Here is a 26363-nt window from a genome sequence, read left to right as displayed (position 1 = left end):
ATTGAAATACTGAAAACTTTTCATAATCTTTTCCATTTGGGGGGGGCGAAGATTTAAAAAAACCCCTACTGGACTCTGTCAAATTTTATACCAATGCATAAGTGTGGAAGCAATTTTGGTTCTGGGAATTGTATCTGGGACAATTTAATGACTTTCCAGCTTCCCTGGATAATGTAAAGACAGCTCTGAGGAGCAGAGCTGAGAGCTCTGACTCATCTACTTCAGGCTGGTCAGTAGCTGGCACAGATCACAGAAAGGCAAAGGACTGACCGTTGTTTTTCCAAAACTGCATATTCTTGGTCCGCTCCAGGAGGAGCTATTTTGAATCACGTTATTAGTAGCTGATGCTTTACCAGTAGAGACTGAAAGCCTCCAGCTTAGCCACACCCATGTAGAGCTGAGTTAAACTGCCTGAGTAGCTGCAGAAGCCCTCAAGCTTTCAAATAAAAGCTGTAATTACTTCCAGCATAATCTTTTAGAGGCTAAAAACATTAATCCTATCACCTTGGCCATCTTCCAACACAGCCTTTTCCTGTGTTATTTGCAGTGAATGTTTATGACAGTCAGCAATTGTTTGTCCTAATTAATGAGTTGGAAAATAAATAGTTTTTTAGAATAAACACATGCATATCCTAGTTACAAGCATTCCCCTTAACCAAGGAATGCCAACATCATGAGTGCATACAGCATTCACACATATCATAACCATCTTCTTTCCTTTACAAAACAATCCATAGGAAGCCTATGGCTAACAAGACATTCTGCCACAATATGATCACACCTAACAATTTTGTACCTATTTGATTAAAAAAAAAAGGGGGGGGGGGGGGGGAAAAAAAAACAGAGACATGTTCTATGCAGACTAATTCAAAAATAAACTGATTTTTTTTTTTCCCAACCATTTGCTTAAAGGGGTCTATCTTCCCTTTTAGTATCAGGATTGACAATTAGTAACTCTGACCACAGCATTTTTAATTTATTTGTTTGTTTAAGTCTTAAAGTCATTTGGAAGTAAAAAGCATAGGTGAGAAGTCTTAATTACAAATCTCTCCCCACTCCATACACTCCATACTCCACACTCTCCCCACACATATATTGACTTTGTGACTTTGAACTTAATGGCAAGAGGGTTTGCTTTCCTAGTTACTGGAAAATCACAAGTTAAACACCCCTGCCCTACAACTTCAGCAGAGATTCTTCTGATTCAGGGAAACTGCTTCAGAAATTGCCCCTGAAAGGTACCTGTGAACTTACCTGCAATCTACATCTTGTGAACTTATCCCCAGCTGCTCAAGTAGGCCAGGTTTCAGCATTGCTCAGCTAATTAATAGCTTTACCATCAGTCAGCCAATGGAAAAGCACTGCAAGCCAACAGCATTAGTCTTCCTGTCTCTGGAGGCTAGAATTTATGTATTTAATTATCTCCCACTTGTCCTCCACAGACTGTACAATCCCTCAGCACTGGGTGCCAGCCGCAGCACTGATACACTGCCTAATAAACCTCTGTGGTATCTGTCTCTTGGCTAAAGATCAGTGAACAATTCAGCACGAAATATACATTTGATAAATCATTCCTCTTTTGCTGGCCATATATTGTGTATGGATACATACACAATATATCTGTCAATATATGGACAATCTCATCTTCTCAAAGGTGAGGTTATTCCTAGCTACTTGCCAAATATATTCCGCAAATTAGTTTTACTCTGTAGAGTATTCCCAAGTAATTCTTCCTTGTGATTCTTAACGCCCCAGTTGCGCTCCTTAGTTTTGGTTTGGCATCCCAACCCTAGTAAGGAACTGTCCATCTTCCCAGCTGGCTGGCAGCAGCTCTTCTCGTTTGTGTGCAGTTTGTCACATGTTAACTCCCAAGGACCATTTCCATAATCAGGATCCCAGAGCATTAAGCCGCGTATGAAGAGTATCCTTTCACAGCACCCTGTGGTGAGCAGAAGCGCCCTACCGTTAAAAGGATAATACCTCTGTCCCAAAGAGATTACAGATGACATGTCAGAAGGGGTTCAGCAATGAAAGCAAGGCATCCATGTATACTTAGGGGTACAAAGTGGTGAATGGAAGAAAGGGCTGCTAGACTGCAGCTGCATGTCCTGTGCAAACTGTGGTGGTTCTACCACCCATGTTGTCTGCCTACTCCTTGAAGCCAGAGATACTCAGAACAAGATCCTCTAGCCCTGCTAAAGCATGTGGCCTCATCATGGGGTCTGCAAACACGCTGGGACTCAGAAGCATGTCTCACCACAAAAGAGTGCTGTCCCATCGACAGCACTGAACCTCAGGCAGTCAGTGGGACACCCTGAGCTAGGGGCCCTGCAGTTCCCTGGGGAGTCAGTGAGAGAGAGGGGCACTCCCAAGCAAGGATCCATACCAGATGGTGGGACAACTAGCCTTCTGCAGGAATCCCATGTCCTGAAGAGGCCTACAATCATAACATGGCTGCTCAGGGCTGCGGGATGTCAATCTGCCTCCAAACGTGCATTCTCTCCTCTTCCACATCACCGTTTCCACATTTGTATCTAGGGTTTTTTTGAACACATAATTTCCGCCATCCCCCCCCCCCCCCTGAAACCAGTGTTAAAATATTTTATTTGATCATCAGTCAAATGCTGCCTCTGAATGAGCAACTGTGTGCAACATGGGAGTACTAAGTATACAGCTTTTAAACTAATAAACCTTTTAAGTATTTACTAGAAATATTTGTTAGAAATAAAGTCACTTGCAAGTACTTAACAAGTATAAGAGCACAGTATCTTTTGTCCCCTTTAGAAGAACATTGTTTCAAAACATTATTACTAGGATGAGGAGATATTTATATGGTGAAAGTGAGACTCATTTGAATTAAAAAAAAAGTAGTTGCCATGTAGGAAAACACTAATTTTAAATACTGAAATTGTATTAAAATAAGAGTTATTTTCATGGGATAAAAGCACGTGTTTATAGAAAAAACAACATTTTAATTTGTATGGAACAGGAAGATACATTTTATAAAGAAAGAGAAAAATGACCACTGCAAGAGCTAAACACTTGAAATGCTGCCAAAAATGTAGACCAGGGTAAGTACAGCTAGACCTAAAGAGCTAGCACTCTGAACACTATTTAAAGTAATATTTGCATTAAGCTGATATTGCCAGGCTTCATATTGCCAATGGCACTGGTTTGTGTTGAGACAAACCCATGGGTGAACATGCCTGCCTGTGTCTTAAACAAAATGCACTACTGGAACTGCCTGCAACCTCATCCCCAAGCTCAGAAACAAAGTAGACGACTGCAAAATGGTGGATATAAATTAATTTTGAACGGCTGAGAACATTTCTGGAATTGAATAAAACAGGCTGCTTTCTCGTGACTCATTTTTGCCTGAACTGTTGCAGTTTCCATGTTTTCGTCATCCTCCCACCCTGCGTGCTTGCCAGCACTGTGGGTTAAAGAGCAAGGTCGCATCTCTGCTTTCAGTTGCAAAGAGCTCTTCTGGCAGCCACTGGAGGACGAGCACACTTTAAGTTCTGCACAGAGACCAGCATAGCCACAACTCCAGCCCTCTGATATAGCCCATGATTTCACAACAGAGATAAAGAAATGCCCCCACAATAAAGCAGCACTGCCTTTTTAGTAGTCTCTTTAGCCTGACTGAGGACTGAAGTCCTAAGTTTATAAACCTAAAGGGGATTTGAACCTCCTCCTACTGAGGTTAATCAAAACTAGAACAAAGTGTAAAGTGGCAGGAGGACTCAGCAGTAAGCCACATTTGTCAGCAGTCCACCTCCACTGAGGAGGACCAGAGAGTTATTTAAAGCTGTGATCACAGATAATTACCGTGCTGAGCAGCAAGAGTAAAGACGATGCTTATTCTTCTTACTCTTGCATCATCCACTTTTAATTAACTTTTAGAAACCAAAGCTTTTTTTTTTTTTCTCCCGAGAACATCTGAAAAGATCAGGCAGCTCAGCTCTGTCTAGGGCCCAATGGGACCTCAGGGCTTACTTCTCTTCAGCAACTTTGAAAATCCCACCCTGAATATTACCGGACATATCTCTGGGGCTGCTGCCTCCCAGAGAGCTAACCAGAGCAATAGGGGTTTATGTCAGCTGAGGATTTGCACTCATCTGCTGTTATACTTGACAAACATCTCCTGGCAGATGTGTCATTGCACTAACGATTCTCAAACACTTGAAAGAAGGAAAAGCTGTAAAGACAGATTCTTATAATCCAGGTAATAAATAATTATTCTACAAGGAGTAATATACATCATGGCAGAAACTTTAATCAAAAAGAAATAATAATCTTTTCTCAGTAGTCTCCAAAGCCATCCTTTAAAGATACCACAAACACTTTTTATATTTTAAAGGCATTTCACATCACTGGAATTTTCGCCCCTTTTTCCCCTTTGAATTTGGGCTCAGCAGGTACCTCACTAAAGGTTGATTCAGAAAACAGGAGAAGCAGGTTATCATCTTCCTGGAGTAAAATGCATCCAACTCTGTGATAGGGGGGACCACTGCTAAACCACAGCACAACAGAGCCTTCTATGAGCCTACATTTGGGCTCAGTGAGCACAGCACAAGTGACAATGCTTGTGCAAACTATACTGCCTACTTAAAAAAGTAATACTGAATCTCTAATCTCTTTTTAACTTATCGCATGTACCAAGGACGTGTTTCAACAGTCATATATGGGACCTTAGACCCACACTATTTAAAAAAAATCAGGGAAGGGATCTTAGCAGTCCCAAGTCAGTGAACACTCTGGGTCTGTAAAAGCTAATATCGTGTCAGATAGCAACATTCACAACTCTCAACAGACATTTTCTCTAGTAACTTCACTTGCTACCCCTTACCTCCAACCCTTCTAGTGAGCATCACGGTATTGATATTTTTGCTTCTTTTTTCCTGACTTGTAAAAAGCAGTTCCTCAACCTGGCATGCTGCTCAGAGAAGTTTATTGGCCATTATTTTGTCACAGCAGGCCCTTGCCTGGGATCCTCTCACCCTCTCTGCCAGCACAGGGAGAGTGGGAGGCAAGCCATGGGTTTTCTCTGGAGACAAGCACATGAACGGAACCAAAAGATAGAGATGTGCTGCATGGTCACGATCACCTCACCTCATCATGAAACAAAAGTAACAAACCTTGCAAAAACCTCACCAAAATCCTGGGAATTCTGGAAAAACGGGTAGGTGAAAGTCTGTGGTGATTTCATCAAAGTTCCTAAATGGGTTTCCAGCACAGCTAGCACAATCCAGCCTAGCCTCCGCTGGGCATTAGTTACGGCAGCGGTTCAGCATGGCTAGCAGCACGAGCAAGACTGGTACGAAAAGAAACCAGCGGCTTCCTCCTTACTCATGGTGGAGGCAGCACAGGATTTCCTCTTTGCCTCCTACCGTGTGGTAGAAGTGAAAGAGGGGGTGGCAATCTAAAGACATATCCGCCCTGAAAAAGAAAATAAAACACCAGCGTGGCATATTGCCACTGTTTGAAAGGTAGGTAAGATTTAAATAGCAATAATCCCCAGAAACTATCTAGTTCAGGTCATCAACTAACAAGCTGGTAAATTCCTGTAAGGATTAATGCTTGAAATTATTATGCCTGACAGATGTTGGCTGAACAGGAATTAGTCCACAATATGCAGCACAAAACCCAGCAAGGAGCAAAAGTGCAGACAGGTACTTGTCAGAGATGAGATTTTTATAAATCATTAGCTCAACCTCTAACATAATTTTCCTACCCACTTTATCTTCCACTTCTTTTTTACTCTCGGCTCTCTAACAGGAGATTCCCTTCACAGACTGACACACTAATACAGATTCTGCTCTCAGTTACAACCATACAATGTGAAAAAGAGGTTAGCTGATATTTCTGGGAAATGCCACTGCTGCACAATCTGGCTGAATGGAATACACTTTGTAGGCGGAAGCTGTCTTTCATGGTGGAGCACGATGAATTCTCCATTCCCGATTCCCCAAAGTTATTGGAAAATATAAAGCAACATTCTCCCTCAGTTAATCACAATCCCACTGGGTATTTCTGCTGTTAGACATTCAAAGAAACCTACTGGTTTGGTCTACCCACCCACCGCCATGTGCATCATCCTAATGGTGTAAACCTAGTTAATAAACTCCAGGACCAAACCAGCACTCTAGCTAGTGTAAATCCAAAGGAAGTCCACATGGCCAACAGTCTCTCTAGTTTTACAGTTGCTGTGTATCATAATCTCTACATTTTAGTATTACAATAAAAGTAAGAAGGAAAGGTGTAGAAATCAGTGAAAACAAAACAAAAATGAGGAAAAGAAGTTTGTTCAAGTTCTACTTACAAATTAGAAGTTACAGATACAAACAGGGATAAAACTATGAACCTCTCCTTCCATTTCAGTGTCAGGTGGCACAAGTGAACACCATGGGGAAAAACTGGATATGAACAAAGATGTGATAGAAACTGTTGATCAAGCTAACTCTGTGAAGCTGCTAACGATGTTTAACTGAAGACCAGTAGCCTTAGATAGGCTGTGACCCCCATGTGCAATGAAGCCAACCAAACACGGAATTTTGCCACCAATGGTGACAAAAAAACCCCAAGGGACAGCAGAGGAGGAATATCTTACGAGGTAGCAACACTGTCAGTACCTCTAGAAAGGGAACTGATACACCAACTATTTTCCAACTGTCTTCTTAGCCTTTTGCTAACATGAATAATCCTTAGAAACAATAAGAACATCTCAAAACACATCAGCCTGCACACCAAAATATACGATTCCTGGGTGAATGCAAACTGGAGAGTGGCCCATTTATCTGAAAGTTAAATCAGGGTTGGTTTAGGATTGTGTTACTGTTTGAATGGTGGAGTTTAAAATGCCTATAAATGACTCCCTTCACGTACTTTTCCCTGTGAAAGTACTCTGTGGTACTCTCTCCTGTGGTAAATCCCGTAGCCACTGTAAATTTGCTATAGTCCTGCTAAAAAGACTGAAACTACTAGTACTGAGGAAGCAGAGCATATATGGCTAACAATCAGCTATACACAGCAGCTTCTAAAATGTAGTAAGAAGCAGTCTCTTTGGATGACTGACTAACCTAGAAAGAAGAGGAGCCCAGCAGCTACCCTGGTGAGTACAGCCAGATGCAACCTGCGGGCAGCAATGAAAGGATCAAACTAAGTCAGAAATGCAGCATTACCCTTAAAACTTACTGAAAGTTAGTGTCACAACATATTTTAAATATCTAAATCCTAGATTACCAGTTGAGCATAATTTCTTTTAGACCAAATTTGATTTTACATTTTTCCATATTCGAAAAGGAGACTACAGTTTCAGAAAAATATTCCAAATGTTCTCACAAAATCTGACCTGCCATTCCCTTCTTTCCCACACAAAGGATGCTATTTTCAGTTTCAGTGGGGGATGGAACAGTGTTTTTCCCACTCTTCATGCAAACTATCATTTCCATTGTGGTAGTAGAAAACATTTAAATGGCCCCTTCTTTAGCCTGGTGTCTCTGTGTTCAAACATGGATTCAATTACATGTATAAGAAAACCAGTTGGATGATCTTAGATTACCTGAGAGTCCATAGGCAGTGCAAAAGAAATATATTTCATAGAATCATAGAACAGTTAGGGTTGGAAAGGACCTTAAGATCATCTAGTTCCAACCCCCCTGCCATGGGCAGGGACACCTTGCCCTAAACCACGTCTCCAAGGCTCCATCCAACCTGGCCTTGAACACTGCCAGGGATGGAGCATCCACAACCTCCCTGGGCAACCCATTACAGTGCCTCGCCACCCTCACTGTAAAGAACTTCTTCCTTATATCTAACCTGAACTTCCCCTGTTTAAGTTTGAACCCATTACCCCTTGTCCTACCACTACAGTCCCTAAGGAAGAGTCCCTCCCCAGCATCCTTGTAGGCCCCCTTCAGATACTGGAAGGCTGCTATGAGGTCTCCACGCAGCCTTCTCTTCTCCAGGCTGAACAGCCCCAACTTTCTCAGCCTGTCTTCATACGGGAGGTGCTCCAGCCCCCTTATCAGCCTCGTGGCCCTCCTCTGGACTCACTCCAACAGCTCCATGTCCTTTTTATGTTGAGGACACCAGAACTGTACGCAGTACTTCAAGTGGGGTCTCACAAGAGCAGAGTAGAGGGGCAGGATCACCTCCTTCGACCTCCTGGTCATGCTTCTTTTGATGCAGCCCAGGATACGGTTGGTTTCTGGGCTGCAAGAGCACACTGAAGCCGGCTCATGTTCAGTTTCTCACCGGCCAACACCCCCAAGTCCTTCTCTGCAGGGCTGCTCTGAATCTCTTCTCCACCCAGGCTGTAGCTGTGCCTGGGATTGTCCTGACCCAGGTGTAGGACCTTGCACTTGGCCTTGCTGAACTCTATGAGGATGGCATTGGCCCGCCTCACAAGCGTGTCAGGGTCCCTCTGGATGGCATCCCTTCCCTCCAGTGTATCAACTGAACCACACAGTTTGGTGTCATTGGCAAACTTGCTGAGGGTGCACTCAATCCCACTGTCCATGTTGCTGACAAACAGAGTGCAGCCCACGGAGTTAAATGACTACACTGCCCACCATGATACTCTGGACAGAGTGGCCTCACTGCCTACTGATCATCTGCATCTTTGAACAGCCAGTGATGTACCAGACCACTAACTGTTTACGAGACAGAAGTTGTCACACCAGTAGGGTTACAAGGGTTAGAAACTATAAAGCATTGCCTAAGCTCTGACAGAGAGCTGTGAAACCCCTCAGGTAGGAAACACAGCAGCAGCATAAAAAATTTTCTTTCAAGAAGACCATTACAACTGTGTTATATGTTCTTACTTCTCTGCCGAGGCTCAGGTCCTAGCTGTGAACCAGTACTCCACCATACTGCAGGTAGCATGTGTAGAGCATTAGTGGCATCCCAAATTCAATGAGATTACTGCTCAGGCAGAAGAGGAGACAGAATATGGCTAGAGACAGAGGGGACACACATATGAGCAATGAGGCAGTATTAGTCAGCATGAAAAACCACAGGCAGAGCAGCAGCTGCCTAACCATGGCCAAATTTGCATAGATGTTGCAGCAAGAGAGTTTTAAGAAGAATCTGAGAGATTGTCATGACATTGGATTTGGGAAGGATTACATGAGGACAAAACTGGGAGAAAAAGCATGAAACTGCTCAGGTGAAAGTCTACCAAGCACTAGTGGAGGTTGGTATCATACACTGGCCAGAAGTGGAAGCTGCTCTCTCAGAAATAAATAAAACGCAGCTTGGAGATGTATATTAATAAAAATTTCCATCTTCTGGGAATTATCATATACCTAACTATATTTTAATTCTGAATTAGAACAACATTGGTATAAAGGGACTTCCATGCAATTGCAACTTCCCAAAAAATGTGGTTTGGAATTGCTGTGAAAGGACTTTTCAGTGAAGAAACACCCACATCAAGCATTCAGGTTATCCTAAGTACTGGGCCTGGAGGTACTGGCAGGGGTGGCGCAGACAAGCGTCCAGTTCTTGGTCTTTCTTTCTGGTACAATTTCACTCTGTGTAAATAATGAATCATTATGCAGAACCTAATCATTAGGTACAGCCTAATGATTTAGGTGTCCAACCTGCAAGCTGAGCATCTGAAAGATCAGGTTGAGGTAGTCGTTATGCTCTGTCCCATTCAGCAAGAGAAAAAAAAAAAGTATTTTGACTTTACCAGTTAGTATTAAAAAAACCCAATGAAACCAATCAAACAAAAAACCCCAATCCCCACAACAAAAAAGCTGAAAAAAGTCAGATCTGATTTGAGCAAGACTAAAAGAACCAAGATGAGGGTTAGGTGCTGGTATAGTTGCTTAACTGAAAACAAAAAAAACCCCCACATCTACTTGCAAACCCCCAACCTAAGGTGTAACCTGATAATAGCAACAACTGAAAAGCATTTGACAAATACCAGAGTGATAGATGACATGGGAAGGGCACTCTATAAAAAACAATGACACGTGGAGCACTGAAGCAGCCTGTTAACATCCAGGTTAATTCCTCAGCATTGACTAATTACAACTATTAAAAAAAAAAAAAAAGAGAAAAAGAAAGAGGCTGTGACATTTAAAGTATTGGGATTAAACATAATTACTTACAAAAATGTTTTTTATAAACACCTTCAGGTCTTTCATCAGACAGCAAATGCTACTTTGCTTTGCAGACGAGAATTGACATTATGAACCCTCCTCCACTATTACATATTCTCACAATACACAATAGCTGGACAAGCAAACAGCTGAGGGAGAAATAAAGTAATGCTGAAGGAAAGGCTATATCTTTCAGGTTGCTGGTAGCCCCATCCCAAGCGCCCCCAAGGAAAGTGCCATGAGGCGGTTATCGCGTACAAGCATCACGACAAGAGATGCTTCTAAGGGAGTGTCTGAAGGAGGGGTACTTTGCAAATGGAAAAAAGTTCTTACCCATCTCCCACAGAAAAGGAGAAGATACACGGTGTTGCAGGCAAACCAGGAATATGAGCCGTGAGATCTAGGCTGATGGGTGGTGATGAAAGCTAGCCATACTGTGGAATGCTAGAGGCAGCAGAGCTATTACTGCCTTCCACAACCTAGGATGGAGGCAGCTGCCAGGCAATGCCACAGACACGTGCCTGCTCTCACCTCCTTGCAGTAACTTCCTCCTACTGCTTACCATCATCCTCTTTCTTCCTTCTTTGTCTTGCTATTATTAGTTTATTGATTCTACACTTACCCATGAGCTTCTCTCAGGGCAGGGAACAATCATTTTTGGGAATTCCGTAACAGGCCTATTTTTCTGACAAGGACCTTCAGTTCTGGCCAAGAACTTGGTGCCAATGACACTGGCTTCCAATTCAAGTGCTTCAGAGGAGAAGCAATCATACCTGGGGTTGGATTTGAGAAAATCTTGGTAAAGAAGCTAAGAATACACTGAAAGTGTCTTAAAAAAAATTTAGTAGTAACTATGGAACAAGAACGCAAGGAGAAGGGGGAAAAGTTCTGCAAGACAGGAATTTGTCTTGTAGGGAAAAAAAAACCCCAAACAAAAAAACCCCAAATAAAAAACACACAACAAAAAAAAGACTGAAGTTATTTTCTGTAGATAGCTATCTTATACCAGCAGCATGCACTCACTGACAGAACAACTAATGGAGTTGGCAGGTCTATAATCTGAAAATAAAAGGGAAAATCCCAGGTTCTGGTGAAGCCAAGGGCAATGTTGTCACAGAGTCAAGATTTCTACTCTGACTCCTGTGGACTTAATAGACAAGGTAACAAGAAAATTTTTCCTTGGGTGCTTTCTTTATCTGGAGATCTAAATTAACTTGAGCACTTCTTTGGTGTTTACTGAGCTTGTGTTATTAGCTATGTACTTCACATAAAACCTGTGTTTAACCTGCAGCAGCTACAGACCAATTCTACTGACTTACATATGAAACATCACCTACGTTTGTCAACCGCTGCCATGTGCCATTCATATAACCACTACCACATTCCCACGGAGACTCAAGAGTGCTCATGCAGAGACTTTTGCAATTAGAAAAGTCAGTCCTCTAAGTTAAAGGAAACGCACAGTCTGGGGAAGAACTGACAGCTCCAGAGACTGATCTCTCTTATTTACTCACAGACTTTTTAAGGCAGGGGCATATTTCCTCACATGACCCTGTCTTTCCACCTAACTGACTAGAAAATGCAGCAGGTATGTCAGTGCCTGTATGCTTTCCACCCTCAGCTTCCCTAAACTACTTCAGGTTGTACCGACAACAGGGTACAACGCATGGATGAGGACCAGCTGTTACATCTCAAACTGCTCCTCAGTCAGAGGCAACAAGTTTTTCTGCTAGGTTTGCCTCATTATACCGGCAGGAAAAGACAAGCATGCAATGCTTTAAATCACATATCACTTCTATGCAAGGTGGAGAGAAAACACAGCCAAAAGCAACCCCTACACTTTCCTCAAAGCTTAATCTTTTTATTGCTTTTGTGTCAGTCCAGCTGTGTAGGTAACTCAGTGTGTGAGATAATCTTGTCGGTTAAATACTCCAGTCTTGATAGGTTTTAAATAACCCCCAATATCCAGATCCACTATGTGTAGTTTACTCTGGCTCGCCTGTGACACCCTCCAACCCTACAACACAGTTACCACACATAGCAAGTTATCTTTCGAACATAGCCTCTGACAGATGGTGCCGGACTCAACAACACATACAGTACTCCACGATTCTGGTCCCATTTAAACCTCTGATTGTACGTGCTTCTTCAACATCATAGGGCAAACCTGTGGCAGGCAAAGCTGTACCAGGGGAGGTTTAGAGTGGACATTAGAAGCATTTGCTTACTGAGAGGGTAGTCAAACACTGGAATAGGCTTCCGAGAAAGGCGATCGATGCCCCAAGACTGTCAGTGTTTAAGAGGCATTTGGACAATGCCCTTAATAACAAGCTCTAACTTTTGGTCAGCCCTAAAATGGTTAGGCAGTTGGACTTGATCATTGTAGGTCCCTGAAATATTTTACTCTATTATTATTACTAGCAGCAGCTGCAAGGGGAGCAGCATGCAGCCTTATGTAAAGCGTTTCTAGGATTCCCTTGTGACAGGCACCATGTCTACTACGTGTAACTGTAAGTCCCTCAGCACAAGCTATGCCACATGGGCCTCTCATTCACCTTGTGCTCCCAAGTATTACTGTCATGTTTCTGAAAAGGCTTTCTACATAGCACAACTGTAGCAACAGTTCTTTTGCTTTTAATACCACTAACTAAACAAACACTTATCAAGAACAGAACAAGCAAGCCACAGCTTGATATCTGAATTCCAAGCAAATTACAATCTTATGGTTCTCCTTGTTTCTTGCCATCCCCTTCAATTTCTTCCAGTACATTATTACATGCAAGATCCAAGGTTCAGCAAGATCCAAGGCCGAGATTGCTGCTTTTACTGCCTATTAGAGTCAAATTCTTTTGAAATCCCTTGATATGAAAGGCTTCATATCAAGCACATCTGTTTAAGTGTAATATAGATGCTTGTACGAAGAGACATGAAAATTCAGTTCTGCTGAAGGGAAACAAACAAGTCTACATCATCTTTAAAATCAATGCATTTTTCCTTGGAATACAATTAAGCAGTGTACACAGACAGACAGAGACAACAAAGCTTGCTTATTAACTTGACATGGTGCTAATGAGAATGCCCTTCCCTGTCACATCTGCCACCTTTATCTCAACATTGAGGTGGGGTCACTTCAGATAGCTGAAGTTAAATACCGCAGGGCTCACAACTCTGAGTCATATTTTTTGTAATACAGGCAGTACCACCCTGTGATTCAATTCATTTGCAATACAGAAACAAATAAACAATAGTTCTCAGTACTTTGAGTCTATGAAGCAGTGAATCCAACAGCAATGTCTGACAGACAGCACGCTTACTGCTTACCCTGCTTTCATCTGGCTGAAGGCAGGATGTTTCAGACTCACCAATTCTCCTAGAAGGCAAGGACCAACCTGAAGTTCCAGCTCTGGAGATGAGTGTGTAGGGAGAGATCCTTATGTAAGGATCTCCACTTTCATTTAGAAAGAACCTATTTTATAAAAAATTCTGATTGTTATGTCCTAAACAGTCAAACACTAGAGAACAAACAAGAAAAGCAAGTTTTCAAACAAAACAACAAAACTGTATTTAAGTCAACACTGACAGTACCACAGCTATCCAGGAAGAATTGTTGCAAGAAATTCTACCTTCCTCAATGCGTATGTCAATATCAGCTACAGGCAATGGAATTATATTTCAGATCAAAACTTTAGCAAAATTCAAGGATGTGTAGTTTGGAGCCTATCACTAATCAATATCAGGCTGAGTTTTGAAGTTTAAACACCAAGTTTTAAACACTTGCAGTTTTTCTTGTGCCATTTCAGGGTACATTTATGTAATCAATATTAACTAAAGGCACAAATCCTACCATTCGTTTGTTTGCGGAGCAGACTCACGTGATCAAGACACACTGAACACCCGCTTTTCAATTTTAATTTCATGGAATTGCAGTCAAATGAAGCCTGAGAAAGCCGAGACATTACTGACCATCAGTAAACACTACCTTAAGAGATATTTTCCTTGAAGAATAAAGGTATTTAACTGCCTACACTCCAAAGACAGTGGGGAGGTTTTTAGCCACACTCAAAGTGGTATTTAGGAACCTGGTATTTGTTCCTGTTGATCTCAGGTACCTCAATACCTTTGTCTTCATATAACTGTGCCAAGTAAAAAAACCTCCTTTGCCAGTTACACCCTCTGCTAACATCCCTGGAGCTCAAGAATTTTTCCTATTACCATGTGGCTTTTTCCTTTCACATGTCTGAATTGCCAGGATTCAAACTTAGCCCACAATCCTTCAGTGGGCACATACAATGCAGTTGTAAAGGTACCCCTTCTAAGGATACCATCGAACCTGTATATATGGTAGAACAAGTTTGCCAGGACAGGTCATAGCTGTGCCATGAAACCCCATCTACAGTTGACAAGGACTAATAGTTTAAAACCAAAACAAAACAAAAATCCAATATTTTGTCATTGTTACAAATGATTAGGGATTTGCTCTACCAGCTGCATCAAGGAATGCATTATTCTGAGTGAGGGTGAGTGATCATCACTTTTACTTGGTTTCAAGGGAATTACGCTTATATGATGACATTCAGTAAGTCTTGAAACTGTTAGCCAATTTTGTGAAAATAAAATAGATCTAAAGACACTAGCTGAGATCATAGCCCTGTGGTACTTGCTGTACTTGCACAAATGTGTGCCTGGCAGAACAAAGACAGGAGCTGTGCCCTGGAGATGCAGAGCCATAAAAACAAAGCGCTTTGTGACCAGCACAACTCAGGAAATCAGATCTCCTACAGAACTGTGTTCCTTGGTCGATTAAATGTTTACACTTAACTATACTAAGATTTTCTGTTTCCATGTTCAAAATGCAATGTATCAAATCAGTTATTTATCTTCTTTTAAGTTTTGAGATGCCAGTTCAGAGGCATTCACCCCAGAAATCTTTCTCCTTTTCTCTTTACAACTTCATTTACACCAAATATCTTGTTGCCAAGTGGAGGCAGTCAAATATGAATGTATCACTCAGTCACTAAGCAAAAAACCGGAGAAAACTGGCAAGTGTCTGACTGTAGACCTGCTTTTCCCTTTTAGTCCGTTTCCACAAAATTTGCAAGAATTTAATTACCTTGGAGCTGTTCTCCTTACATCACACACAGTTGAAATTGGGAATTGGCAATGAAATAACATTTAAGGGACAAATACCAAAATGCATGCGTGAACACGTAGTAAGAGATGGCGTAAACCTTGTTTCTAACAGAAGCCATGCTAAAAGATGAAGGCTAGTTATCTTTTTGAAGCTGCAATGCAGGTGCAGGGAGAGCATCCCCTCAGGGCATCAGCATTGCTCTTCAAAGGCACGTGGATGTAGGCACAGCCACATCCTAAGGCTGAGCATCCACTAGTGTACACAGAAGTTTTCAGGATGCTTTGGGAGCCACAGATAACTGACGGGACACAGAGAAATGGCTTACATAAGAGGAAAAGTTAGACACTCTCTTGCCAACAAGGTCAGGGCATGAAGGCCACACAGAGGACATATGCACCAGGAACAGACTTGGAAGCACAGTAAAAGTCTTGACCAGGATGGGAGGGAAAGGAGGAGCAGTGGAATACACAGCTGAAGGAAAGAACTGGAACTGTCAAAAGATGGAATACAAGAAGTGGAGCAAGCACCACAGTACTGCAGCCTGAATAGTTATTAATTCTGCTTTCCTTGGGACCTTGATAGGACTCTGGATCTGATGATGACAACAGCACTGGGTGTAGGGGAAAGCTGTTTTTATAAAGCCCATCAGCTTTGCCAGACTCCACTCCCTGACAGCTAGTTTGTGGGGAACAATGCTCCCAAAAGATGTTTGCTCCTCAGTGAAATAAAAGTCGCCAGGGGACTGATTGCAACAAGTTACATTTCCTTGAGATCCAACTGGCTCTCCAACACACTTGGCAACCGCAGAGACTGTGCCAAGCTGATGTGCATTTCACCAACCCCCAGACTGGAGACACTTTTAGAAGGAAAACATTTGAAGGCAACCAATCGGGTTTTAAAGTTTTGCTGCATTTTTTAAATTTTTTCCTCAGAAAACAACCACTGCATACAAAGATTTTCAAGTGGCACGCATATGCTGAAGGCTTAACAGTAACATCCAAAAGAAGCAGCAAGAAGCTGGTAAGAGTAGCACAGTGATACATTTCATTAATGATTTAAGATAGCCAGGCTTACATTTGAAGCAAAGGAGAGGCAGGCATCCTGCTCTGATGAACTTGCAAAAGAAAGCAGTGTCTTGCAACCATCATTTTCACAATTAATCATCATATAAATCCATAATTCTTGCAGATTTCAGTCTGTTACTCTATTTGAGCGGACCTATTTCTAGGAATAAAATTTTCCTGGACAAAGGCCTAAATTCAGACATGCCAAACCAATAAGGATTTGGAAACAGAAGAGAGGGCAGACAAAAGTGTATGAGAAACCAAAGCCTTACTGCACGATGGGGTGGGGGAGGCTTACATGCAGAAGTCACGCAGAACCTAAAAATGAAGGTAGAGGCTCTTATGGAAAAACTGGGAAACCTTCTAACTTGTTAGGAAGAAAAAGGGAGACAAGGTCAGCCCTACTTAAGGAGAATCAGAGACACGCTAGGATGTATTTAATAGATCTGAAGGGGAGAGAGGTGGGGAAGGAGACAAGAAACAAGGAGCTTGCAACTGCAGCAGAGTCCTGGCAGTGGGGACCAGGAGATGAAGAAATGTGACAGTAACACTGAGAACAGCTTTGGCACAAGCTTGACATCTGGGAAGGAAAAGTTGCAGAATGCAGCTAAGCACTTCCACCAGGCTGCTGGGTCGCTCACAGATGCCATTTTTAAGAAGTTAACTAAAAGGTTTACCCGTTTAGCTTAGATTAGTTAGGGATGTATGCTGCAATTACTGCACCTGCGTTGTTACCTACATACGTTAGCAGTACCGCAGGAGCTCTCAGAGAGCTTAGGGAGCTGGCCTGGTTGGTCCCTGGCAAGGATAAGCCCTGCTCTGCTCCTGCTTTGCGGCTCCGACTGTGCCCATGCAACCGTTATACCGGGCGGCGGGGACCGGCACCGTAGCGGCCAAGGACCCGGCGTTTCACCCCGCCTCGCCGATCCCGAGGACCGAGGGACGCGACCGCTCGGCAACAAGAGGAGGCTCCGGGCGGGCTGTCAGCGACCCGAGCCCAGCTTTCCTCCGCCGCGCCAGGACGGGACAGGACGCCGCAGTCCCAGGGCGCCGCCACCTCACCGCTATTCCCAACCCGCCCGCTCCCCGAGCGCCGGCAACAGGCCTCGAGCAGCGCCACCGGCAGCGCCGCAGGCCCCGTCCCGCGCGCCCGCGTCCACTCACCGCCGCGGCACCCGCCGCCGCCGTATCCCTCGCGGGTAGCCCAAGAGGCCGCGGTGCCTCTCCTGCTCCTGTGCTGTGGCCGCTCGCTCGGGCGCTCAGCCGCGCTCAGCGGGGCCGCCCGGCACCGGCCCCGCCGCTCCGGGGTCTGCGCGGAGGGCCCGCCCTCACCGCCGCGGCGCGGCACGGCCCGGCCCGGCGGGCGGCGTTATGTAACCGGGGCCGTGGCCCGCGTCGCCGTCCCGCCCTGCTAGCAGCCGCCGTGACGGGAGCGCCTGGTCGAGCACCGGCGGTCCGGCAGGCCCCGACCCTGCCCGGGTCTGGCAGGTATCTGCGGCCACAGGTGAGCACCGGCGTTCTGCTGCTTTTAGCGGAGTAAAACGCACCAGACGAGACGAAGCCGAGTTTCTCACAGTACCGCGTCCTGAGGACTCGGAGCTCTGAGCGTCACCAAGCAGCAGGAAATGGGTGACAGGCCACGGACAGTCTTCAACAGTGCGGGGACCCAGCAGCGAGCCATGCTAGCACGTGGGCAAGTTCCTTAATGTTCCTTTTGAACGTCCAGAAAGCGAGCGGGCGGTTATACAGAAATGCAACAACCCCAACTCATCGCAGTTAATACGAACAGGAATTCATCTGGATGCACAGTGTTGCAACGGACATTTTGGGAAGAAAGAAACAACCAAACACTTGGAAACAAACCAGGAAACAAAACCGGTTTCCACTAGTCTGATCCAGGCGATTCCTTCCCTGTAATCTATCCAAGCAAAAAGTCTACAGCATATGCTCAGGTAACTATCAGAAGCAAAAAGAGCAGCAGTAGTCGTGTGTTGCCAGGCACAGCGTCGGTTCTATAGCCTAGAGAGAGAAGCCAGCGAATTGGCAGCATCTTGTGTTCCATCTGCAGCATCAGAAACTTCTAATTACATCACAACCAGTGCACTGAGCCACAGGGAGGGAAGGAGAACAGAACGTACAGTTTCTTCATATTTGAACAATAATACAATGTAAACAAACTCAATGAACGTGTGAAGAACTTAAGTTCTTCATGAGCCACAAACCCGAGCTCTTCGGCAGAGGCTATACTGCTGCCCTCTGCTGCCGGGAACTTGTGCGGTTCATCTGCTTAACGTGCAGAAAAGCGGGCTATTTGCGATAAAAGTCCCTGACCACGCATACCAGTACTGCGGCCAGGAGCCTCCAGATAGGTAGGTCAGAAGCAAAGAGAGGGTGAGCTCCCAGAGAGGCCGGGCAGGACAGCTCTTGACCTGCTAATACTGGCTGGGGTAGGCTGGCTCCCATCAGTAGTGTTCGCTGGTGGCATCAGCCAGGGGAGCTGCCATGGGCTTACAGCTGCCCACAGCCAGGTATTTAAGGTGATCTGCCATCTGTGTGCCAACACAGCCTTAACTGGAATAGCTCTGTATCTAACTTGCTCACAAACCACCAGGAATCACCATTCCTCACCAGCAGAAAAAAAGGTAAATGGAAATCTCGTCAGAATTTAATAGTGAGGAGTGTACTTTTATAGCTGGTTCTGACCTTGAAGCGCCAAATGCCCACAGTGGCACAATTTGGGGTGACTATGACCTTTTAAGTTGTCACTGAGAGGGAAACTGACTGCTGTATTATCCTTCTGTTTGTAAACAAGACTATCATTTAGCTTTGAACATCTAATTTATTTACCAGCATGGTTCTGACAGACTATTTACTTGGAGTAAATTTTGTATCACCAGTGTATAAAACTGAATCTATGCCTATGCAATTGCTCTTGCCCTACAGTAGTTCAGAGCTGATTATCTCTTAATGACCTTTGGAATAGTGTGAGAACTGTACACAATCCAAAAGGGTTGGACTCCAAAGGAATGTGTCTAGAATAGGTAGATAATAGAAAATTTCGTCTGTGAAATGTGAAAATTGGCTGTCATCACAGCGACTATATGAGCAACCCTCACTGGCAGCAATGAGTGGTTTCCTTATAAAACTACCCCTTAGGAAATTACTTTGTATACCTAGACTTTTTAAGTCCAAAATGAAAACAGCCTCTTGCATTGAGAAAGCACTGCTGGACAGTGCATCACTATCTAAAACTTGCTTACGTTCCTCGTCTGCATTTCCCTATGTGGAAGCTTTCATGGCTCTGATTTTATTAACTCAAACAGCTTTGTACATGCTGAGTTAGAAAAAACAACATACACAGGCATTAAGTAAATGAGCATTCAGTGCATTACCCAAACAATGCCCACACACCACACCTAAACAACAAAGGAGAGGTAAGAAGGACTGCAAGCACTGTGGAAGGGTGGAGGGTCTTCTGAAAAGGAAAGAGCAGCAGCTCTAGTTCTCTTTCCTTAGAGGAAAGGAATGTATTTTTAGAAGCAGTTGGCTCAGCCCCTAAACTAAACCACAAGTATTTGTCAGTGAATATACAGCATTTTCAGACATTTCCTGTGATGAACAGAATACCCAAGAGACTGGGTGGAACGCGCCACATACTGCAAAATAACAATGGTGTTGGCATGATTTTCTCCACAGGAGGACCTACACGATACCTTAAGGGCAACAGAAGCACTTACAATGCCGCAGGGTAGCTGCTCTCTCTTATTAGCATAACATGCCCATTTATTCACACTCATAACCAATGACAAACAAGAATTACAAGGTATTAAGATGTTTCCCTTTATGTTTGCTTGGGTACAGCAATGTAAAATTGTTATTCAAATAATGAATCACATGGCAGTCTTGGGGTGGGAGGAACAGCATTTGTTGGCAGAGTAACATTGTGCGCAACATATCAGTGACATATGTCTTTGGCATGACAGGTTTCAACATTGGGGCTTCTCACAGTTTGTGGGTTTTTTGTGTGTTGTTTTATAGCTACTAGAAGTTGCACACTGCTTGACAGAAAATTGTGGGTGATTGTAAGAGTTGCTACAGAAGAACTCTCTCCTCAGTCAATAAGGAATGAAGAGCCATAAACTCTAAATGCTCATGTCAGATCAGTGTATCTTTGGGAGCGCTAGGGCAAGGATCGCACTGGTAAACCATGCGACTAGGACCTTGTGCAGGGAGTGACTGAAAGCTTACAAGTGGCTTGCTTATCACCGTTGTATGGCCACCATGCTGATGAATGGCACAAAAGACTGACACATTCTGCCACTAGATTCTCACCCAAAAGCTGTGAGGTTTTGTTTCCATGCTCTTGGGAAAGCCTATTTTGCGTGCACCACACGACTTCAGCCCTTTCAGTCCTATCCTCTCCACTTTTTCTGTGGCAGAGACATTTTTTTTTTTAAACCCCAAACTCTTCTATTCCTAACTATCCAGTTCTGCCCTAGCCGTTTCTGCTGTCTATGCTATCAACCTCTTTGCCTCAGCCTTACCTACATTCCTAGTCAGTCTGATTCTCTCCCCTTCATACTCCGCATCTCAAGTGTCCCTTGTTAGCTTACACATCTAGTCTGAGAATCTTCCTGCTCTGAAGGGACAGACACAATGACTGGAATAGGCTTGGAAAGGAGACACTGTCCAATACATCTCTAGGAGCAACCAGTACAGCCGTCTCATAAGATGAGTAGTTCCTCTCCGCCCAAGTACCAGCCTGCCACATCTTTGCACATGCTCTTCTTACTTTCATTACTGGAAACAGATTCTAGCCCAACCCACAAAAATTAAGAAATACAGGGACAGTATCACATACAATGGAAAAAAAAAACCTAGCATACTTTTCGCTCAATTTAGTTTGTACATATACAAATAGGAGTTTGCAGAACCTCATACCATGGCCAAACATGGCCAGATTTCCATGCCCATACTGAGAACTGATCTTTGACGGAAGTTTCAAGCCCTCAAATTCTACACCACAGCTGTCTTCTGACAGGCATCACACTTTACATCTGCTTCATCCAAATTCAGGTTCTCTTTAGCAAAGCACAAATCATCGTGCAACTCCTGTGAGTAGTTTTAGTCTAATCCAGTTGGCATCAAAACTTGAAAACATCGATCCATACAAAAAGATGCAAGTGAGATGAGGGTCATTTTATTCTGCACAACATTTTATATAATAGTGGGACTAGGAACATCTTTTTACAAGTGTCATTGGTTGCTGTGATTAATTTTAGTTTAGCTACTTACTTTTCTTCATCCCTGCTTTAAGATATCACTTCTGCACTTCCACAAGCATGTGGTATGAGAATTACCCTCTACATTTTTTACAGAAATGAGAACTTATTTATATTACATCTCATATAAAACTACATTGATAATACTGCAACTGAAGATGAATGTTTTAACAAAAACCTTCCAGGCTCCCCAGAAGTACTTTCTTATAGATCTGTCAAGCAAAGATTAAGCAATCGCAATACATGTAATTTAGGGTCACAGACTATAGTTCCTTTTCAAAGGAATGTTATGAAAACCTAAAAATGTATTAAAACATGTACAGACATTCCAAAAAAAAAAAAAAAAAAAAAAGTGATGAAAAAAATAAAATCTTTATTGAAATATTGTGGTACCAACTTCAAAAATACTAAGATTTAAAAATACCTTACAATTAAGATTCTCCATAACAATCCCATCTACTTTACAAATACAGCGATGTGCGCAAAATGCCTATTTTTACTTGGAGAAGTATTTCATACAGTTGAAACTCACGTGTGATGACACATGCTTGGTATTATCTGTCTTCTGCCATGGAGTAGATCAGATGGCCAGTGCCGTTTATTAAAATTGAGGCAAGTTTTTGTAACATGAGATACATTTCTTAAACTGACAGAAAAATACTTTACTGTATTTTTTTTTCTTTTATTAAAAAAGCTTTACATAGAAGAAATAAGGGAATTCAGAAGCGCTGAACAAGAACAGCTGTAATGACTCTATGAGGCAACAAATGTCCAGTTACTACAGCCTGCCATTTTAGTGAGGTGGGTAACTCAGGCTCACCAGCCACCAGATCTCAGCTGTGAGAGCCCCCTCTTGGGCACGAAACACCCACTAATCGGAGCTTTTCTTGCACCACTGCAACTGCACATTCTTAAAACGAGCTAAGCCAACAAAAGCACTCTTGTCATCCTAGCTATACACAAGAGTATGCCAGTAGAACTTAACTGGAGCACAAGAATCTTTTTTACAGGCAAAGTGTGCCCTGAGGTTTTCCCTACAGTTATGAAAGACCAGAAGACATTTCCCACATTTTAAATAAATTACAATTTGTCCCAATTACCATACCAAGTTAAATCAGAAACTCAGAACCCAGGATCTTGTTTCTGCAATACTGGTCAAACATGAATGCATAGGAAGCAAGGAACAGGACATGCATATTGTTATAATCCCAGTCCCTAGCCTTCTATGGCTCAAGACTTGACCCCATAACAGTATCTGTATATTTAGCAGATCAATTCTACTTTCTTGATTTTGCCCAGGTTTTTTTTAGGCCCATGAAAGATTTTGGCATTCATAGCTCCTGGGTAAAAAGACGCAAGAGGTGTTCTCATTAAAGGTAACATTTGTCAGTTCAGCATAAGAGTTAGAAGTATATAAAATTATGCTTCCTCTCTAATACTGAAAAACTTAAGCACCACTACCATCTGCAAATAAGGAACAAGGATCTAAGACTCTGGTCAGACAGAATAGTTGCAAGAACCTTGCTTATCCCAAAGAATAATTCTACTCTATTGCAAAGTTCATAGATGTCCCGGCTCCAGGACAGCTTCACAATTCACAAAGCAGAGTGTTACTACAAAAAGGCATATACTGAGATCAATGTCATTAAGAAGCAAGCTTGAAGAGCGTCTTGTTTAAAGGTCCACGTTCAAACTTTAGCATGATCTTTTGTTCTATTTGGTAAATGTGGGGCTTACATTTTTCCTTTGATTTTTAGCATGGCCTCTTTCTGCAAACAGCATCCTTACATGATCTAAGTCAAAAACCTGCCTTAGATCATGGATTAAGTTAAACTGACTTAGGTTACTTTGTACATACTCTTCATCTGTCATTTAGGGACTGTTGTATCTTAAAGCTAATGCAAACACCCTCTTGGGAATCAGTTATAAACCTAGAAATATTATTTAACTACCCATCCAGTTCAGAAACAAACTTGCTTATAGGTCTCCAGCTTAGATCCAAACCAGGAAGTGAGATACAACTCAGATTCCAAACCATCAGTTTCCCACAGGGACCGAGTTTCTGTGTCAGTAAAACCCCTGTATCACTTCTACATTTCTGCTGTTTGTTTCACAACTTTTTCAAGCTAGCATATCTTCAACATAACCAGGAACTTTCCACAGACATTCTTCAGTGTTCACAATTTAGGCATCCCACACAAATTTTAACTGTGCAGTCCAGCACTGTAGGTACATTTTAAGCATTCTTAATGCTCTCAAAACTGAGGATATATTGGTGCTGCCAGATGTTGCCTGGAAATTACCTGACATGCAGAACAGCTGGAGCCATCCCACTAAAAAGCTTCAAAAGACAATAAACCCGCCCAAGTAGAGCTCAGTTATTAAGGCACAATAAGGGACTTCATTTCCAGGAGCTATCACAAGTCAGAAAGACAGACAGATATCTGACTTAGACACAAAGAGGCGTCCTGTTCTGATAAGCTGAAATGAGGCTTCTCATCTTTCTCACCAGCTAATTTAGCCCTCCTCTTTTTAAAAACAAAGCAAACAAAAAAATCTTTCTGCTGACAGTATCATTCTTAGATGCCTACCTTCTTGTGCACTATGCAAGAACCTCAAACCACCAATTCATAACTAGTAGTTCTGTTCAGCAGTAGAATGCCTGGAACTAACCTAATTTGTGACTAACTGTTAGCGTTTTAGGCCTGCAGTTTGAATACTGGCATTTTTATTACTGTTTTCAAAATGAGGTGACAGGTCTTCTAACAGGAACATCAGCAAAATGTCAGGAGTCTTATGGGAGTCCCATTAATACTTCTTCTGAACAGTTGAATAAAATCATTATCTGGAAAATACAAGAAGTTTCACTTAGACTGATAGAAGACTGGACCAGGTAACAAATAATTATCTCCTTGTTTCTAGAGTGTACATGGGCTAATTGTTCTAGGTCTTATTAGTAGGAAAAGTGTTTGTTTATCCACTAACAGAATGCTGCATATTGCATAATCCAAAAGCATTTGACCATATTAAATATTATTATCTCACAGGCCAATCTCACAAAACTACAGTGAGTAACTATAAATTCAAGTACTTTTATTTAGCTCCAGATACTGATTTCAGATAAGCTTCCTAACATTTATAGCAGTATTTCAGTGTTCAGCAAATATTACTCGTTTGCTAAACAATATCAGACTGCAAAATTGCTCTTACTGTTGATAGATCAATAATGACATGGGATAAGTCATTATCTCCGTGGCAACAGAATCATAATGTTAGAGGAATATTGCGCATGTTGCTGCTGCAACTCTTACAGGCATGCCTCGGCTTCCTCACATAGGTGCTCTCTCTGCAAGCCTGGTATGCCCAGAGTACTAACAACCAAGGGCACCTCTTGGACTACAGAGTATGAAACTGCAACTGTGATTATGTTATTCTGGAAGGAGCATATCCTCAAGAGGGTTTATTACATTTCAGTTTGATGTCCTTATTTTACTTATAATTTCTAATGAACCATGTCCTTGTAGAAATAGCTAGAATGAAATTCAGGAAGGCAAGTAATGCAAAATTCTTTTTACAGCTCAACACTTTTTTTTTGAAAGAAGACATTTAGGTGCCTTTAAGAATAGAAAAATCTCTTCCTTTTTACTCAATTTTCATTTAATTCCCCTCTGACTCCCCAGGATCTTAAAGTGGCAGGAGTCTTTCTGCTAGATTAAAATGACAAACTAGGCCACTTGGGCTATTACACGTAACACTTGTTTAGCATCTGCCTTGGTATATTGTAGCAGTTCAACAAATACAAAAACGTATTTTTCCTTTGCAGAATTTACTGAAGTTTTATCTGGCATGAACTGGATACTGGTTTAGTTTTTCTGTATTGTGCAATCTTGCACCATATTAATTACAACATATAAACCACAGAAACAGTAACTTTTCTGTGGCTTGATCAGCGTGACTGTGCCTGGCTTCTGATGTTCTGTTGAAAACAAAACATACTAACATACAAAATGCACAGTGTTCATCAACAATACATGAACTTTAGATTCATAACAAAAGTATTTCTTCGTAATTGATATACTTTCAAATACTGCAGCAACACTTTTTTATTCAGAAGCTATTCACATGGGATGACAAATTGAAAGTTTGCCACAATTCCCTCTGGAATGTGTTGTAATTAAATTTAAATAAAAGGCAACAACAGAAGTCACACCTGAAGGTGGTTTCATAAAAAATGAAAACCAAGTTGTCACTCAAGCATCACCTGGATTCCACAAAAATTACAAACTAGCAAACAGCCTTCCGAATGCTGAAAACAAACTGATCTCATCTGTAAAGCTCTAACATGAGCAGACCTGTGTGGAAAAAAATTATTTTCCTTACAAACGCAAGTAATACAAATGGCCATTAATATTCCAAAAGACCAGGTGCTTGAGCTGCAATGTGAATTAATATTCAGAAATACACTTTTGTTATTTGTGAGACTGTGGTTTAGCACAGAGGAAAACCTTTCAATATTTTCTTCTACTTACAAGATGGACCTGGCTGGTGTAGGAGACTCCATGCTCTATTCCAAGTTCTTGGAAAGAATCCGGCATCTGCCCAGGAGCTCAAGGTTGGTTGCACACATGGCCGTTGGCTGGACACGTTCCAAATTCAGCAACTTCTCTGGCTGATGCTGGGTAGTTCTGTGCACCTTCTAGCACCGACTGAACCAACCCCTTTGCACACGCAGCCAGCCCAGTCTTGCTCCCATATCTCCCTCTTGCTGCCA

At 42.5% G+C, this 26363-nt stretch overlaps 1 protein-coding gene and 1 non-coding gene across 8 annotated transcripts in view; both read right to left on the bottom strand.

The window, feature by feature from the left end:
* The window catches only part of SYNE3 (spectrin repeat containing nuclear envelope family member 3), a 64855-nt gene extending 45390 nt beyond the window's left edge, over positions 1-19465 (bottom strand). For 2 of the 7 annotated variants that reach the window (XM_030485018.1, XM_030485023.1), the window contains exon 1: positions 5158-7590. In XM_030485018.1, coding sequence (XP_030340878.1) covers positions 5158-5212 — 55 coding nt within the window. In that variant the 5' untranslated portion in view covers positions 5213-7590. Of the gene's footprint in view, positions 1-1254; positions 2497-5157; positions 7591-13477; positions 16569-16987; positions 17252-17474 lie in introns of those variants that run through there. The other 5 variants (XM_030485019.1, XM_030485025.1, XM_030485020.1 and 2 more) reach the window with 5 other exon arrangements.
* Positions 19466-24726: 5261 nt separating this feature from the next.
* On the bottom strand, positions 24727-24997 carry LOC115607786. The gene has a single exon (XR_003991351.1).
* Between the last annotated feature and the right edge of the window lie 1366 nt (positions 24998-26363).

This window comes from Strigops habroptila, chromosome 4, assembly GCF_004027225.2.
Source record: "Strigops habroptila isolate Jane chromosome 4, bStrHab1.2.pri, whole genome shotgun sequence".
NCBI classification, from domain to species: Eukaryota; Metazoa; Chordata; class Aves; order Psittaciformes; family Psittacidae; genus Strigops; species Strigops habroptila.
Note: the sequence above shows the minus strand (reverse complement) of the source record. Positions and strands in the feature narration are given on the sequence as shown.